The sequence below is a fragment of the Calonectris borealis genome, chromosome 20, assembly GCF_964195595.1.
Source record: "Calonectris borealis chromosome 20, bCalBor7.hap1.2, whole genome shotgun sequence".
NCBI classification, from domain to species: domain Eukaryota; kingdom Metazoa; phylum Chordata; class Aves; order Procellariiformes; family Procellariidae; genus Calonectris; species Calonectris borealis.
This window is the reverse complement of record NC_134331.1, coordinates 1,380,516-1,397,868: the sequence shown is the minus strand read 5'-3', so window position 1 is coordinate 1,397,868 and position 17,353 is coordinate 1,380,516. Positions and strand designations below refer to the sequence as shown.

General features: G+C 62.7%; 1 protein-coding gene across 9 annotated transcripts; it reads left to right on the top strand.

The window, feature by feature from the left end:
* Nucleotides 1-40: 40 nt before the first annotated feature.
* Nucleotides 41-16,867, top strand: CEP131 (centrosomal protein 131). 9 transcript variants are annotated; one of them, XM_075169366.1, is made up of 27 exons: nucleotides 41-154; nucleotides 1,409-1,607; nucleotides 2,661-2,746; nucleotides 3,495-3,609; nucleotides 4,008-4,126; nucleotides 4,669-4,782; nucleotides 4,893-5,042; nucleotides 5,439-5,556; nucleotides 6,337-6,453; nucleotides 7,448-7,616; nucleotides 7,782-7,861; nucleotides 7,990-8,227; nucleotides 8,552-8,760; nucleotides 8,882-9,019; nucleotides 9,577-9,702; nucleotides 9,803-9,919; nucleotides 11,347-11,376; nucleotides 12,505-12,607; nucleotides 12,926-13,127; nucleotides 13,301-13,408; nucleotides 13,615-13,732; nucleotides 13,869-13,943; nucleotides 14,030-14,172; nucleotides 14,485-14,662; nucleotides 14,787-14,983; nucleotides 16,407-16,467; nucleotides 16,562-16,867. In XM_075169366.1, the coding sequence occupies exons 1-27, from the start codon at nucleotides 123-125 to the stop codon at nucleotides 16,634-16,636; spliced, it is 3,417 nt and encodes a 1,138-aa protein (XP_075025467.1). In that variant the 5' UTR covers nucleotides 41-122; the 3' UTR covers nucleotides 16,637-16,867. The 9 variants fall into 9 exon arrangements, with proteins under 9 accessions (XP_075025467.1, XP_075025466.1, XP_075025465.1 ...); XM_075169365.1 differs by having other exon boundaries at nucleotides 7,779-7,861; XM_075169364.1 differs by having other exon boundaries at nucleotides 7,761-7,861.
* Nucleotides 16,868-17,353: the final 486 nt, after the last annotated feature.

Sequence of the window (17,353 nt, the reverse complement as noted above, 5' to 3'; positions counted from 1 at the left end):
CCAGGCCCTGCCCCTCTCCCCTCCCTCGTCCCACCCCCTTCTACGGCTCAACCTACCCCGGCTCTTCTTCCCGCCCCGCCCCTCCCTTCCGATTGGTAGCCACCACTTCCCGCCCCCCCCCAATGGCTGGGGTGGGGGGGTGCGCGCGGCGGCGGTAGGTTGAGCACGAGCGGGCGCGGCCTTGAGGGGAGGGGGACCGGGGCCGGGGCCGGGACCGGGGCCTGCTCCGACGCGGGGGGACGGGGGTACGGGGGGCACCGGGGCCTTGTAGGGGCCCTTTGTGGGGGGGGCTGGAGCTGGGCAAGGAGGGCGCCAGGGCCTCGGGTGAGGCCGGGGGCCGGGGCCGGGGCTGAAGCCCCGGCCCCGGCCCCGGCCTCGCCCTCGGTGCTGCCCCCTCAGCAGGCCCCGGGGGGCGGGCGGGTCCCTCTCACTCTCCTCTGGGCCCTTCGCGCTGCCTGGAGCCCCTCACCCGTGTCGCCCCTCCTGCGTGGGGCCTGGAGGGGCCTTGGGGGCCTGGCCCTGAGGGGTGTTCTGGGCCCGGACTCTGGGCCCCTGTTTTCCTGGTGCGATCCCAGCGGTTTCCATCGAGATCCTTTTGTTTACTCGGCTTGCGGGAGGCTGAGGCGTTGCCGAGGTCTGCGGTGGAGCCCCCGTGGCGGGGGTGAAACCAGACCTGCTGAGGGAGGGTGGGCTTAGGGGTGGTTTGTGCTGGGTGAAGAAATAAAGCGATGCCGGGGGACAGCGACAGCTCCCGGCTCAGCCCGGGAGGGGATGCAAAGGGGTAAAACGGGGAGCGTGCCGCCTCCCGAGCTGGGAAGGGGGCTCAGCTCTGCCTGCGCCCGCGGCGAGGGGACGGCCGCTTCTGAACGGCTTCTTGGCGGAGATTGGGAGCGCTTGGTGGGGGAAGGATCCCAGTCGCTTCTTCAGCATTGCTGCCCGATGCAGGGCGCTGGGTGAGCTGGACCCCCGGCCTTAGCAGGAGGGGCCGTTCTGGGCTCGCATGATCCTCTCGCAGCCACGTCCGTACGGAGTGCAGGAGCCCGGTGAGGGGAGCAGGGCTTTTCTCTTCTGTGTTAGTCGTCTGCCCTGAAGCCAGCGTCCCGGCCCGTAAATGGGGCAGCAGGGCGTGGGATGGGCAGCCGGGGCATTAGGTCAAAGCAGTGAGGAGACGGCCGCTGGTGTCAGGCACTGTGAGGAGCTCACCCGGAGCCTCTCCCGGCCCCGCGTTCAGGGTTATTTGGCATGTGGAAATACGGAGGAAGGTGTTTTGTCCCATTTGAAAACAGTTACGGCTCTGTGTGCCGGCGTTTGTAGGAGACACCCGGGAGCAGAGCGCGTGGTTTGCTTGCCGTACGAGGCTGGATGTGCTCCCTGTGCCTTCACTTCTCCGTCTGTGCTGTGCTTCCAGGGCCCCTTCTCTCTGCTCGAGCATGAAGAGCACCCGCAGCAGCTCCTCCTTCCAGGGTGCCAGTTCTGGCGGTGTGGATCTGAGCCTGACGGGCCTCCCCGCACCGGTCTCGCGGCGCTCCAGCAGCGCCTCTCCCGCCAAGCACATGGCGCGCTCCGTCTCGGTCACCGCCGACGGCAAACCGAAGAGGAACGCTCTGGTGAGTCCTGGGCAGGAGAAGTCCTTCATCCCCACATCCTTCCTGCTGCTCGGGGCGGGGAGGCGCGTGTGCGCGGGCTGTGGGATGCCTCGACGCACGCCCGCTCTCCTGGCTTCTTAACGCTGGACTGTGCTGGTCCTGCAAGGCTGAGCTTTGAAGCGCAGCCTGGGGTGGGAGGTGGCCCGGGGGGGGCCCTGGCTCCCCCCAGGAGCATCTGGCAGTGTGGCACGGCTGCGTGTTTATGGAGAGCAGCCGCACCGCCTTCGGGAGGGGAGAATTGGGCTGGTCCAGGTGCTAGCTGGAGCTGCAGCTCTGGGTGCGGCAGTGCCGCGTGCTCTCTCCAAATCTGATCGTCCTCAACAATCGGCTGCTGGTCAGGTCTTGTCTCGACCCTTCAACGTACACAGAAGGGCAAGCAGGAAAGCATCAGGCTTCAGCCTTTTCCCTTCCTTGCCCTTCACCTCCCTGTGCAGATTTCCTTCTGGAAACTCCCCAGTTCTGGTATCTTCTGCTGGATGCTGCGGCGCTTTCATGCCCAGCCTGTGCCTTGCCAAGCACCCTCCGTTCCTGCCGGGGTCAGCAGAGCCGGGGACTCGGTGTCTCGCTGAGTGGGGGTTTCTATGACTGTTTTTTCAGCAGCGCGAATGAGCCCCAGGTACTTACTGGGCTCTGTTAAGATCCAGTAGTGGAGAGTCTCTGCGCTCTTTGCTGAGTAATCCCTGCTGCCTTGGCAGTCTTCCCTCACGCTCGTTCCCAGGGCAGGTAACGAGCACGGACAAACGAACACGTTCCTGCTGGCTCAGCAGCAGCGCGGGAGCCCGAGAGGGAGCGAGGTGTCATTGCGCTCGGCCTCAAGGAGAGGTTGGCAGCCGCGGGGATATCGGAAACATCGTGTCGGGGCTGTGTTGAAGGGGGTGGAAGGGCAGCACCGCCAGCAGTGCTATTTTAGGATGCCTGACTCACAGGGGGAGCCTGTCTAGGCCAGGCATCCCAGCTCCGCCTGCCTGTGCTTCTTCTTAACATCGCTGCTGAATTTAGCTCTCTCCTCCGCAGGAAGATGCGGGGTCCCGGGCAATGAACAACCTCCGGAGGTCCAACAGCACCACCCAGGTTAACCAGCGGGTGAACGGCACGCGCAGGTACCGCTCCAGCCACCAGCCCGCATCCGTCCGTCCCCTGGACGGGACTGTGTGAAACCCCACCCATCTGTCTGACCTCTCTTGTCCTGTGAGAGAACCAGAGCCTTTCAAAAATGTACACTAAGCTCTGTCATACACATCGGGGGTTACAGCTTGGCCTTGGAAAGCCAAGGTCTGGTTTTTCGTTTGGTCCTTGATTAGGATTTGGGGAGATGGAGTGTATTTCTGTGGCTGGGAAGCCTCTGTCACAAAAGACACTCAGTTTAATTCCAAGGGACAGGACCGTTCGATTACAACAGCTCCTCGTGGACCGTCCGGACCGTAGCTGGACTGTGTTAGGAGATGAAAAGTTCTCCTTCTGTCTCCGGTGACCTCCCAGGGCTGTCTCTGAATTGTGATTTTCCGTTCTCTTATTGCCCTGTGCCCGCCCCTTTAATATATTCTATCTCCGCATGTCATGCTGAAATCTAAAGCTCTGTATAAAAGCATTCATAGATTTCATGACTGTAATGATTCTGCATCCCTTTCCTCCTCCGTGTCGCGGTGGCGGGCGGTGGGTGTGCCTCGGCTCTGTGCTGTGCGTGTTGTCAGAGTGCCCTGCCGCGATCAGAGCGTGCTTCTTGCTGAAGCAGCCTGTGCAGGGTGAGAACCCTGCTATCGCTCTCTTGTTGCCGTTCGTCTGCATGCAATATTAACTCCAGAACACGTGTTCTCTCCTCCTCTCTGCCTTCCCTGGTTCGGGCTAAAGCTCAGAGCAGACGGGAGACTTCCTGGCCCTCTTTGAGAGCAGTTCTGGGGGAAGAAAGAAAGTGGCGAGTCTGAGCAAAACCTCCCCGGAAAAGAAAACCACGTGGAACATCTTGGTGAGGACGGGGACGTCGTGGGGCGGGTGGGCTAAGTCAGCTCTGCTTGCTCGAGGCGCTGGCTGGGTGGAGGAGTGGGAGGGTTTCCCTAGACCCGAGGATGGGGTGGTACAGCTCATCTGGTCATTCCTCAGCCTGCAGTCAAAGCTGGCACGGTTTGGATGGCCAACGTGCCCGGCCAGTCCTCTGGCCCGTGTTGGCCTTGTCTCTGGCCCAGGGCTTTTGACCTCGGTGCTCCTGGCTTCTGGTGGAGGCGGGCAGAGGCGCAGGCAAAGCCTCGAGTGCTGTGGCACAGAGGTTTCTTGTGAGTGGGAGAAACTGGCTTGTGAAGGAAGAGGGTGGCGTCTGAGGACGGGGTTTGGCCCGTGCCTGCGCTCATACCTGCTGACTCCGTGCAGGACGATCAGCCGCGAGCGTTCCCGGGTCCCTCCGGCTCCCGCGGCGTTGAGCCGCCAGCGGGCATGAGGAGGAAAGAAGCCACCGCGCTCCTGGCAGCCAACTTCACTGCCAACAACAGGTAGGAGGGACGGCGCTGAGCCGGAGCCCGTAGGCCTGGTGCTGGGAGGAACTACACCGAGAAAACACCCGGGCAGAGCGGGGGGTGCCGGTGCTCTGCCTCTGCCAGGGCACGGGGGTCAAGTGCGGGGCAGACCGATGACGGTGTGCCAGGCTGGCTGGCCAGGACGCGTTTGGAAGCCGCGCAGGAGCTTGACTGATGTGTGGGAGAGGCTGCTCTCGCTCTAGGAAAGGGAACGAGTAAAACTTGAACCCTTCAGGGCCAGGAGAGACAAGGCTGCCTGTAGAACAGCCTGAACAGCAGGCTGTTAGGTCTGCTCGGGCTGTGTCTGTCTGTCTGTCTGTGCGTCAGGTAACAGCTACCGAGGAGCGAGCTCTGGAGAGCGGGCGAGTCGCTTGTGAGGCCTGGCCAGCTCCTCGCCTTGGGGAGCGCTCCAGACGGTCACGGTTGGGTTGGGGGTTGCAAGGCAGGGAGCATCCGTGGTGCATGCTGTCCCCTTCGCGTCCAGCCAGTCCTGATGCCTCGTCTTCTCTCCACAAAAGGAGCAACAAGGGCGCGATGGGCAACTGTGTCACCACCATGGTGCACAACAACTACTCCACCGCTGAGAAGGGCCCTGCGCCCAAAAGCTCCAACCAGGCACCCAGCTCCCTCAAGTAAGTGCGGTGAGGTCCTGGCTTGGAGGCTGTGCTGAGCCCGTGTTCGTGTGCTGGTGTGGCACAGGACAGGGCAGGACGGTGCCCAGTAGCTTCATTATCTTCCTCAGCAACGTTGTCAAAGCGACCTCAAACGAGGATGGCGAAAGCAGCAGCTTCGTGAAGTCTCAGAAGAATTTCTCCAGCAACAACATCGTGACCCGCAACAACAACAGCAGCCTGCCCCGGAGGAAGGAGGTGACCGAGGAGGAGGCAGAGAGGTGAGGCAGAGCCGGTGCGTGGTGGCTGGTGGGAAGAGGCAGGAGGACGGTGCCGGGCGGAGGGGTGAGCTCCAGGGGAGCTGGTGCTGGTTTGTGCTTCTCCTGTGGGGCTCCAGATTCGGGAAGGGCCCCTCTTAGTGCACCCGCAGTGGCCGATTGACCCTCCCCGTGACTTGGCTCTGCGCTTTGAGTTGTCCTCGTCAAGGGCACAAGTTCCTCCCACCCCCAAATGTCAGCCCAGGAAGAGGCTTCGTTGAGCCGGGGTGTGAGGGGACGGAAGAAGTCCCGGTGCCGTGGGCGAGCAGCCCGCGCTCTGCTGCAGCGGGACGGGGGGTGCTGCCCGGCCGGCGGCCGAGGAGGAGCCCGGGGCCGCGCTGACCCTCCCTCTCCCCGCAGGTTCATCCAGCAGGTGAACCTGGCCGCCGTCACCATCCAGCGCTGGTACCGACGCCACTCGCAATGGCACAGGGCGGGAGCCGCGGCTCTGGGGCGCTTGCTGGCTTCCCAAAGGGAGGTCAGTCCTCTCGCTGCCGTGTAGCACAGACCCTCCCGACACCCGTGTCCCGCTCGCCTCGCTGGCGGGGGAATCCCAGTCCCTTTAGTCACCAGAGCCCCCAACCCAGACCTGAGCTGTCAGAGACGAGGGGGCTTTGGCTTTCCATCTAGCCAGCCCCTTGCAGTCCAGAGAGCTGAGGAGGGTCCCGTCCCCGCAGAGATGCGGGGGGAAGCGCAGGTTTGGCTCCAGGGGGAGTTCAGGCCGGGAGGCCCCGCGCTCAGCACCGCACAGCTCCGGTCTACCAGCTCCCTTCAGCTGCGAGCAGGCAGACGCTTGGCGGTAGCAGCTCAAATCCTGCCGAATTCTTATTGTCTCGGACATGTTTGTGGCCAGAGGAGGGATACCCTGTCTCGGCTCATCGTAGCGAATCAGTAACGAGTTGGCTCATTAGAGAGTGACGAGTCATCTGCAGCTATTTGTGTTCTTTGTGTTTAATTATTTATCCCAATAATGAAGAGTACCATAGCTCTTGCATGTGAGAGTCTATTTTTAAGCCTTGTCTCCTCGGTGGTTTCAGACCCAGATGACTAATAATTACATTTAGTATCTAAAGAAAATAAGCTGCTCTAAAGTGGAGCTTCTCTGAGGCTCTGTACCTGCACGGAGGGGAGGACTGGGGGGACGGAAAGCCTGGATATGGGGTGACCTCAGGTGCAGTGTGCCCTCTTCCTCTTCGCTGCTGCGGGTGGTGGGTGCTGCAGAGCTCTCAGTAACGTTTTTGACCCTCCTCTCTGGAAGGAAAGGCAGCAGCGGATGGAGGAAGGGAATATCCTGGATTTGCACGAGAGGAAGGACGAGGAACGCCGGAAGATCCGAGAGGAGAAGGCGCGCCTGGCCCGACGTGCTGCCATCCAGGTAGGGACAAGGCAAGGCCTGCATGAGAGCAGTTTGTTGGCATCTTCTTGTGCGAGAGGGCCTCTCCCCTGCATCTCCCAGGGCTTTGCACGAAGTAGAATTAGAGCCAAGCCTGGAAATGGAGGGCTCCCTATGGAGACCGAGGTGCCATAGAGCAGCTTCCCGTTGCGCTCCTGCCAAGCCTTGGCAGCTCATTCGCAGCCTGCGAGGACAGTGCTGGTTTCGATCTAGTTCTCGGGGAAAGGGCGACCACGTTGACACAAGGAGACTGTAACTGCAGCTCCTCGGAGTGGCCAAGGACGAGAGCGCCCTGGGAAGGGGACCCTCCTCGGGAACAGGGTCCCTCCAGGGTGGGCTGAGCACCGCTCCTCTCACCCTGTTCTTGCAGACCCCTTTGCGGCAGGAAAGGGCTGGTGCTCCTGGGGCACAGATGAGGGGTTGGCACAGACTGGCACATGTTGGCTTGCAGTATAGCTGTAGATTTTTTTTTAAGACCCCCAATTTCTCTTTGCCCTAAATGGAATCATGTTTCGGTGGGGGGAGATGTCGAGAGAGACACAGCAGTGAGCAGCCGGAGGACAGCAAAATGCCTCAACAGCCTTGCAAACACGTGCTTGTGACTTCCCAAAACGCGGCTGAGGCAGCCCCCTGCGCACTGCGGCGTCGCTGCACTGTGCGGTGCTCGGCCCTCGGGATTCGGAGGCCCTTTACGAAGCAGCAAAGGACACTGCGCAGGGGCATGCGAATGGAGCTGGCAGGAGCCTGGCTACCACCTCCGCTCTGCTCCGCTCCGAGCAGTGAAGAGCAGTGAAGAGGAGAGCTGCTGTTCCTGTGCTTTCCCCTTCTCTAGAGCTGTCCTTGTTAACCCTTCCGCAGCAAACGTGTGGGTTGTTGCTGTCTCCCAGGCCCTTGCTAGCACTTGAAGCAGTGCAGGGACGTGTCAGAACTACTCCCTGTGCTGGGCAGGATGCTGATGGCTTCTCTGTCCCTACAGGAACTGCACCAGAAAAGGGCCCAAAAGGCTTCGGACGCAAAGCGCTTGGTGGAAGAAGAACTTGCGCTGGTGAAGGAGAGCAGAAGGGTAGCAAAGAAGAAGCCTGCCAAACCTGCTTCTGCAAGGAACGTCAGTCCAGCCGGCAGCGTCACCAAAGCCAATAATGCTGGTGAGTCCCTTCTGCAGGTCTCCGATGCTTTAGGAGCCGTGTGTGACGTGAGGGGGAAGGGGGAGGATGGAGGAGCGGTTCTCTGGGGAGCTGCTTCCAAGGGGCTGGTTGTTGCAAGTGCCTGAGAACAGTCTGGTCCTGCAGAGGCCAATTTCCACTCAGTAGCTGCAGAGCCAGAAGAAAGCGGCCTGGCAGACCTTGGCTCCGTGCCCTCGCGGGACCCTGGGGCAGAGGACAAGCTGCAGGTGGGTCTGGCTTTGCCTCGTGGGGCTCCTGGCACCAACTGTTCTGCCGGGGCGGCTTTGGAGCCTTCGTTGACTTCTGGGGAGATCCGGCAAACTCTTGCTGCAAGGTGTGTTGTCTTCTCCCCTAGGATGTGAGCTCCAGAGAGACGGGTGGCGAGGATCTGGAGACGGTGGTGACTGCTGCCAGCAGGGCTCAGTCCAAGGTCACTCTCAATGAGCTCCTGGACACGCTCAGGCTGTTGGAGGAAGAGCCAGAGCTGCTGCCCCCGCCGAAGCTCTTCAAGAAGGACAGATATGCCTGGATAGACGGGGTGAGCAGAGGGCCGAGGCCGCTTGCGTCCACCCTCAGACAGCGATGGCTGCCTGGTGAGAGCAGGTTCCCCTGTGGGCTGCCTTCTCCCAGCGCTTGCTGGGCGCTGGAGGGTGAGAAACGCAGCTGGTTCACTGCCGGAGAAGGCGGTGGAGGAGTGAGAAGGCGGTGGAGGAGTGAGAAGGCGGTGGAGGAGTTTGGTGCAGCCAGGGCTTGGGCGTCCGCAAGGAGGAGCAAAACCGTGCGAGGGCTGTGGTGGGAGTGGGGTTAGCACAGAGGATGAGGCTGGTTACTGGGGTGCAGTGGGAGGACTGGGCTCCAGTGATGGAGAAGAGCCAGCACCTCTTCTCCTGAGCCCTCCCCTGCGTGCTCATTCACAGCTGTGTCTGCCCAGCAGGAGCCCAGCTCCAATTCCCTGACTGCTGATAACTTGGAGAAGTTTGGGAAGCTGAACCACTCCCCGGGGGTCCCCGAGGACGGGGCCCTGCTCTCGGAGGCCAAGCTCCAAAGCATCATCAGTTTCCTGGATGAGATGGAGAAGTCGGAACAGGAGAGGCCCAGGTCGGCCGCCTCGGCCACGCAGCGGGAGGTGAGTGCTGAAGCGAGAGCCCATCTGTATTGGAGAGGTGGTGCGAGACCCTGGTGGGAAGGGTCTCCCGTCTCCTTGTCCTGGTTCCAGGACCTTTTAATGGTCTTTTTTGCTGTGGCAGGGTCTCCTCTCGGAAGAGGAGCTGGCTCACTTGGAGCAGGCGTCGGCTGTTGCCACGGAGGTCACGAGCTCCATCATGAGGCTGAAGCTGGAAATGGAGGAGAAGAAGCGAGCCATCAGCCTGCTGCAGACAGCCCTGGTGTGTGAGCCAGATGTGCTTGCCGTGCTGGGGAATGAAGACCAAGAGCCCTCAGCGGATATTTTTTGGGGCAGTGGCTTTGAAGCACAAGATCAGGGCTCTGCGAATAGGGTTTCCCATCTGTGTCCCCAGCAAAGTACTGCGGTGCTCTTGGAGCTAGTGCCGAGGAGCCGGAGGGCCAGGGGCTGCCGGGCATGCCGCAGTCCCAGTCGCTGTTAGCCTGGGAAAGACCTGCAAGGTCCTTCCCAGTCTGGTGTGGGCTTCGCTCACATTTCCTCTTGCTGCCCCCGATTTGAAAGGCATCCTCAAACTCCCCTCCCCTTGGTCAGGACCTGGCTGAACTCTCTTTTCCTCTGTCCCACGGGGGTTTGGGTGTTCTTGCTGACAGCGGGGCAGGAGGTGTGAGTACCAGGGACTTTGATTTAGCTCTGTTCTTCCTTGTTCTGGCCCGACAGTGCCTTCCAGGTTTGGTAGTTATCATCTCCTGTACGCATGCTGGGGCTGCTGTAACTTCTCTCTCTAATGTCTTGTGGCTATTCCTTCCCTACACCCAAAAGGCTCAGCAGAGGGAACTGACTGTCCGGCACGTCAAACAGACTGAGAAGGAGCTCGGCCACCAGCTCAGGCTGCAGAGGGAACAGTATGAGGCAGCTATCGAGAGGCATCTGGCCTTCATCGACCAGGTAATCTCTCATCCCAACTCAGACTGATGCTTCTGAAGCCAGAAGCTGAGGTGGCCCTACCCTGCCTGGCTGCCTGATGCCTTTTCTTCACCCTGCCCAGCTCATTGATGATAAGAAGGTGCTGAGTGAGAAGTGTGAGGCTGTGGTAGCTGAGCTGAAACAAGTGGACCAGAAGTACGGCAAGAAAATCACCCAGATGCAGGAGCAGCACGAGCTGGTGAGGGGATAGGGAAGGCGGCGGGGCAGGGAGAGGAGACATGCCGTGGCCGGAGTCGGTTGGTTCTGCTGGATTGGGGCCCCTGCCCAGAGCAGTACAGTCCCTCTCACCTCGGGGGGCCCAGTCCTTCTGGGGAGCCGTTCTCTGTGCACAGAAGGTCCGTGTCACCCCTGGAGCTTTGCCCTGGCTCCCCAAGAGGCTGCTGTCCTCCGCTGCCCAAAGCCAGGTGCATGGGGCAGACCAAGAGGCAGTGCTAGCGCCCGGGGGCCCTGCTCGGAAGGACCCTTCCCACACATCCTGCTGCGGGCAGCGCTCTCCCCTGGCTGGGGGTGACCGGGGGATCTTGCTTCGGCAGAGGTGGAAGCAGGCGCTGGCACGAGCGCGATGCCACAGAGGAATTTGTACCTGTGGCCATATCCTCCTGAGCTGGGTGACTTCCAGCCCCCTTTGCAGGAGCAGGGGTGCTCTCAGAGCTAAATGGGGATAAGATTATAAAGGAACATGGGGCGTGTGAGGAATTGTAACAGACCTCTGTGGGTTTTGCTGGGCTGTTGCCCTGACCAGCACCCAAACACACAGAGGGCTGTTTCCCCGAGAGGACGTGCTGCCCGCTCGTGGGAGCTGGCTGGCAGCTCGCCCCGGCAGCGGGCAGAGAGCTCCCTCTCCCACAGATGGAGACAGCTCAGCTCGCCCTGTGCCGGGCCTGGCAGGGAGGCAGCACCGCTGGCTCGCAGCTCAGCCGCGGGGCTCGTCCTGGTTCTGCTGCCCCGTTCCTGCTCACCCTCGGCCTTGCAGCCGAGCTCATGCCCAGGGCTCTGGAGCACGGCAGGCATTTGCACCAGTCTGAGCCTGTTCAGACAGATATCGTCACGCAAACAAAGCGAGGGCTCGCTTGGCTTTGCCTTACTCTTTAAGCCTGAGTTTTGAGCCCAGCTGAGAGGAAAAAGCCAGCGCAGTATTGCTGTGCGTGGTGCCTGGAGGGGCCCCTTCCCGTGGAGCTGGTTTTGCTGCTGCAGCCTGCACAGGGCAGAGGAGATGCCTCCGTTACCTCTCGCTCCCTGCTCGCGGCAGGGCAGCAGCGGTGGGGAACAGCCCGGGAGCCCGTCTCTGCTCTCTGGCCACTTTGTCCCTGCTCCCGGTGAGCCGGGCTCCGACCACGTGGCCCGCTCCCCGGCAGGGCTGGCTCTGCCCCCGTCCCGGAGCTGCAATTGCCGGCGGTGCTGCCGGGCCCTCGGCGCATCTGTGTAACTGCCCGTTCGGCTGCGCCTCCCCTCGCTCCCGTGGGACCCCTGCCCCGCCGTCTGCCCTGCCCGGTGCTCTCGCGTACACGCGGCTGTTTGGTCTTGTCTCTCCCCTCCCGTCTCCCCTCTCCCCCGTGACTCTGCGATTCCCCTTCTCTCTCCATCCCCTCCTTTCTTTCTCCCCAGGTCTGGCGCACTTTGGGCCCCTTTTGCGAGGTAAATGTGGTCTTTGCTTTTTTTTGTGCCTTGCCCTTCTGCTCTCTCGCCCTGACCTGCTCCGGCTCCGCAGGCACCTGCAGGCAGCAGGGCTGGGATGGGAACTCCCCGCTCAGCAGCAGGGTCAGCCCCGTGAAGGAGCCCCTTCGCCCCGTCTCCCCAGGCCACGTGCTCAGCTGCTGCCTTCAGGCTGTCCCTGTCTTCCCGTGCCCATTTTCCTGCCCTTTTTTCCCTGTGCGGGTGGCCCCCTGCTATTCCCTGCTCCTCTCCGCACAGCGGCCATCGGGTGTCCTGCCGCACGCTTGTCCTCCGGAGCTGTGACATGTCCCACGTCCTGCACCCAGTCTTCATCTGCCCATGCTGAAACGGAGACCGTTCTGGCTGGGCTGGACTTTCCGTCGGCCGGTGCCTTTCTCACCAGAAACGCCAGCACAGAAGTACGTGGTCGAGTGCTTCGACCGGCTTTTGCTGACGGGAGTGCTGGGGCAGAGCTCCCTGGGCAGCAGGGCCTGGGTGTTTCTCCAGCCTTTTTGCTGGAGCGGAGGGCCGAGGAGGGAAACGCAAGCAGAGGAAGCGAGAGCAGCGGCTGTGCCTGGGCTTTGCAGCCTTCGAGTCTTTGAAGAGTTTTGGGGTGCTGCAGGAGCTTGGTCTGCGGTGGTACCGCGGTGTTGGGAGGTGTGCCTGCCTGTCTGTCTGTCTGTCCTCCTGCCGAGGGTCTTCCATGCCAGGGAGAGGGAAGGCTGGAGAAAGAAACATTTTCACACGCGACCCTGCGTCTGCTGACAGACGGACTGCCCCGCAGCAGCCCCGCTTCCCCTCTCCCCTCCGTAGGTGCTCTCGTGTCTCAGCCAGCGAGTGCTTTCCCAAGGGTTTTGCTCTTCTCCCCCGTGCTCAAGGTCTGCGGGGAGCAGCAGCCCCGTCCCATGAGAGAGAGAAGGCACTGGGAGAGCGTACGGCTGCTTCTCTGGACTGGGAGAACTTGTGTAGCTGGGGCTGTGCGGTCGTCTGTGCGCAGCTCAGGCCGTCTGCTCTCGCCTGCAACTTCCTCCTCAGCAGCCGGGCTCCCAGGCTGACGGGGGTTCTCTCCCCTAGCTTGTCTCTGAAGCTTTCCCATTTGCTTCCGAACAGGAGATTAAGAAACTGAAGGAACTGATGAGCGCAACTGAGAAAATCAGGCGGGAGAAGTGGATTGATGAGAAAACCAAAAAGATCAAAGAAATCACTGTGAAAGGTACGGGCACGTTCCCTCGGCGGAGGCTGGAGTCGGGCTGGTACAGGGGCCACGTCCGTGCTGGTCCCGGAGAGGGGCCGTGTCTGCAGAAGCTGCTGGCAGCTCGGGGAAGAGCTGCCCAGCGTGGGCAGTCTCTGCTCCCTGTGTTTGGTAGAGGCAGCTGCTAGAGGGCAGGAAAGCCCGTGCACGCTCGCTCCCCCTTTCTTACCGGCCCCTCTTTGCTAGTTGATGTGCTCGCAGCCTCCTCGCCAAGGGCACCGGGCTTGGGGTGCGGACAGCCCCGAGGCCGAGCGGTAACTGTCCTTCCCGCTGCCCCAGGGCTGGAGCCGGAGATCCAGAAGCTCATCGCCAAGCACAGGCAGGACATCAAGAAGCTGAAGATGCTGCACGAGGCCGAGCTGCTGCAGTCGGACGAGCGGGCTGCCCAGCGCTACGGCCGGCAGGCTGAGGAGCTGCGGGGCCTGCTGGAGCGGGAGAAGGAGGAGCAGAGCCAGCGGGAGAGGGAGCTGGCCCGGCAGCGGTACGACGGCGTGGGGGGAGGCTTGAGGGCGGTTTGGGGCTCACAGCATGGGGGTGGTGTCCAGCACCCATGTGCCACTGGGTTCCCGATAAGAAGGGATGGGATGGGGCAGGGTGAAGAGGCGGACGAACGCCCGAAGCCGGGCGCGTCCCTGAGGCTGCTCGGCCCCGCAGGTGTGAGCAGCAGCTGGAGCAGGAGGAGCAGGCGCTGCAGCAGCAGCGGCGCCGGCTCTATGCGGAGGTGGCCGAGGAGAAGGAGCGGCTCAGCCAGCAAGCGGCCAGGTGAGAGGGCTGGCAGCAGGGCCCCTGCGGCGGCCGAGGGCTGGAGGCAGCCCCGAGCTCAGGAGCGGTGGGGCTGGTTTCCCCAGGCCAGGCTCCGGTGGGAAGAGGGCTGGTGCTCGAGGAGGGCCGAGGGGGAACATCCTGAGGAGGGGGTGGCGAGGCTGGGCCGGTGCGGACGTTGGGAGCTGCGGTCTGTGTGCGAGCAGGCAGAGAGCGGAGGCGGAGGAGCTGCGGCGGCAGCTGGAGGCAAGCAGCTCGGCCGTCACCAGGGCGCTGAAGGAGGAGTACGCGAAGGAGAAGGAGGAGCAGGAGAGGCGGCATCAGGTCTGGTCGCCTCTGGGCCCTGGATTGCTGTTCTCGGGTGCGAGCAGCCCGGTCCCCAGTGCCAGGGGCTGCTCCCAGCCGGCGTGGGGTGCTGCGGCTGCCGGAGCTGAGCGGTTGTCGTCTTGTCTCTCCGCAGGCAGAAGTGAAGGTGCTGAAGGACCGGCTGGAGATCGAGAAGCAGGCCTGGGAGGCAAACTACATGAAGAAGGAGGTAACAGCAAGGGCTGCCCTTCTCCAAAGGTGCCACTCTCGGGCTCCGAGAGGGATCAAGGCAACATTTGCCATCTCTGTCCCCAGGAAGCCTGGCTGCTCTCCCGGGAGCGGGAGCTGCGGGAGGAGGTGAGGAAGGAGAGAGACAAAGAGATCGAGTTGGTGATCCAGCGCCTGGAGGCCGACATGTCCTCGGCCAAGGAGGAGTGCGAGAGGGCAGCAGAGAACAGGTAGGGGGGAGAGGGAGGAGGGAGATGCGAGTCCCAGCTCCTCACGGGCTGGTCCCCTTCCCCTGAGCCCTGCGCATCTCTCCCGCGAGCTCTGGACACTGTAGCTTGCGGGTGTGAGCAGCGTTAGTGCAGGAAGGAGAGGCTCACAGGGGCAAAGTTTACCTCTCACTTGAGGAAACAGCCCTGGATCTCCGGTGGGGCAGATCTCCCGCTTGCTGCTGCGTCGTGGTCCCTCCTGCAGCACGAAGGTGGCTGGGGATGGTCCCTGCAGCGCCGGGCTGAGCCAGGCTGCCTGTCCTTTCTTCCCGTTAGGATTAAGAGGATCCGAGACAAGTACGAGGTAGAGCTCCAGGAGCTGGAGAGGTCTGAGCGGAAGCTGCAGGAGCGCTGCAACGAGCTGAAGGGGCGGCTGGCAGAGCTGGAAGGGGAGAGCATTCGTCTGCAGGGCCTGCTGAAGCACAGGGAGCAGGAGGTGGAGGAGATCCGGAAGGTGGGTGAGGAGCAGAGCCTGGGGCTCTGGCTCCTCTCCTTGCTCCATGCCCCGTCTGGCTCCGTCCCCCTGCGTTGCCCTGTGCCTGTCAGCATCTTGATGTCTCCTCTCTGCCCTGCTGCAGGTGAGGGACCAGCTGGCCCAGGAGCGGAGCAGCCTGGCAGAAGTGATCCGGCAGGAGTTCGTTGACAGGCTGGTGGGGACAGAGGAGGAGAACAAGCGGCTAAAGGCAGAGATGGCGGAGATGAGAGCCCGGCAGCGCCTGGAGCTGGACAGGGTAGTGTGGGAGAAGGACAAAGAGCTGGAGGAGGTTCACAGGAGGTGAGGCTGCCTGGACTTCGCTGCCCTGGGCTGGGCTCGTAGCTGGGGCTGTGGGAGCAGAGCTGGCCCGGGCTGCGTTGCAGGAGTGTGTCCGCAGTGCTGCGTCCTCAGGCTTCCAGTCCCGACAAGGCAAAATGGGCAGCGGAGTCACCGGAGCTGGCTGCCTGCGCAGCCGTCAATCCTCTGGCCCTTGTGACTCCTAGCCTGCTCTGTGTAATCCTGTCCCCAGGGCTGCTCCCTTGCGTGCCTGGAGGACGCGAGTGTCAGGAGCAGTGTGAGGGCTCCTGCCAGGAGAGGCCGGTGTGCGCAGCTCCCTCTGCGGTTCCTCCCTGGCCGGAGCGCTGCGAGCCGGCCGGGCTGACGGCGGGCTCCTGGAGGGCTCCGCCGTGGGTAGTGCATGATACGTGTGATCGCAGCCACGCATCTCGCTCTGCAGATTTGCGGCTCCAGAGGGGCAACCGATTTCCCCCCACCCCGAGCATACGGGAGGGAGCAGCCTGCTGCTGGGTCAGGGCTGCTGCACAGCCGCGGGGGTGGAGGGCAGCTCTGACATCCCCAAAACGTGCCGGGGCCCCAGGCTGTGGGCTGCACAGCACCCCAAGGACCCGCTTTGCAGGGAGCAGGGCTCCGGCACTGTGGGGCTGTGCCGCGGGGCTCGGCTCTGTCCTGCGCTGGGTGGGGAGGCGGTGCTGGGAGCCGGGCTCAGCCTCAGGCAGCGACGCTCTTCCCTTGAGTCTGCCTGCGGGGGAGGGATTTTGTAAGTGAAAGGAGAATCGGAAGGGGAAGCGCATCGTCTCCTGCGGGAGCTCTTCTGCGTGGGGCAGAGCGCTGCGCTAACGGCTCCAGCGTGGTGCAGAGCCATCCCTGCGGTCGGTGTCTGTTCAGAGCTGCTCGCCACCAGCTGTAACGAGAGGCTGTTGTGTGAGCACATGGAGCTCGCTGGCTTTCCAGGATCCTGCCGAGTGATTCCCCCTCACTCTGAGAGCCAGGGTCATACCTTGAGTATGAGATTTCCCCTTCCATCCCTTACAGCCTGGCAAAGGTTGAAACGCAGAAAGTCTGGTGCTCTGAGAGCCGTGGGGAAGAGTCCAGCCATGAGGCGGCAACCGTGGGCTTGAGAAATGGGAAGAAATTTAAAATCCCCTCCCTGTGGTCCTGTTAATTAACTAAGTCTTGTGAAGCTAATGTGCCCTTCTTCCTATAGATGATCCAAACTACCTAACGCTCACCAAGGGAATAAAGGCACTCCTAGCGTGTAACGGCACCCCGAGCCCGGAGCTGCTGCTCTTTGGCTTGCTGCAGCGTGCCGGGCGGGGGGAGAGGGGCTGTGCCTCCCCCGGTGCTGAAATCGCCCTCCTGGGGCACGGGGCCAGCCCGGTGTTCGGGGATGGGGTCCTCAGCCTCCCTGTGTCCGTCTGCTCAGGGTGAAGACAGCGGTCGTGAGGAAGGAGGAGAGCGTGAGCAGCCTTCGGAAGCAGTACGAAGTGAGTGAGGGGGGCAGCCGGCCCCCCCTGCCCCTCGGGCTGCGGCTCTGCCCCGGGGCGCAGCCAGCTCCCCCTCTCGTGTGCTCTGTTGCAGGCGGCCGTGCAGAGAGCCGACCGCCTGGAAGCCCTCCTGGAGCAACAGCGAAAGCAGCTGCTGGCCGCCAAATGACCACCCTGGGGTGCAGGGCTGGGGGTGCTCCGGGGCGCCCGCTGGCCCCACGCTCGGGGCGAGCGGTCACCCACGTGCGCGGAGCTGGGGTCGGGCTCTCTCTTCCCTCCCCTCTGTCCTCATTTTTCACAGCCTGGTCCCGGTGCCGCGGCCGTGAGCTCTGCCGGGGCGCTCGGCAGCCTTCGGGTGTTCGGTGGTTGTGTTTTAACAATAAATCTGCGCTGGTTTCTACAGCCCTTTCCGTTCAATCGGTGTCCCCTGGGGGAAGGGGGGTCCTCTGCCCCACTGCCATCCACGACTTCTTTTTCTTTGCTGGTGCATTTGTCCTGCCCCGTGCCTATCGGTGCCAGGGCACGAGCTGCTCTTGCTCGCGGTGCGAGCGGGCGGCAGACCCTCCCTACCCCCTGTTCCTGCCTCCCGAGGCCTTTCCCGTGGCGGGATGCATGGGAGCTGCGGGTCAGGGCTGGGGGACAGAGCCCCCTCGGGAGCAGCTGGAGATGTTGAGGTCAGGGGGCCGGGCTGAGCCCCCCCGTTCCCGCCGGCCGGTGAGGGATGGGTGGAGGTGGGAGCTGTCGCCCAGCAGCCCGAGCCTGCGGGTGCTGGCTCTGACGGTGCCCAGCTCCCGCCTCTGCGCCTCGCTTCCCTCCTAAAGCGAAATATCCGGGATGATGCGGGGAGGCGCGGCCGGAGCAGGATGTGGTCCCGCAGCCTCTGCTA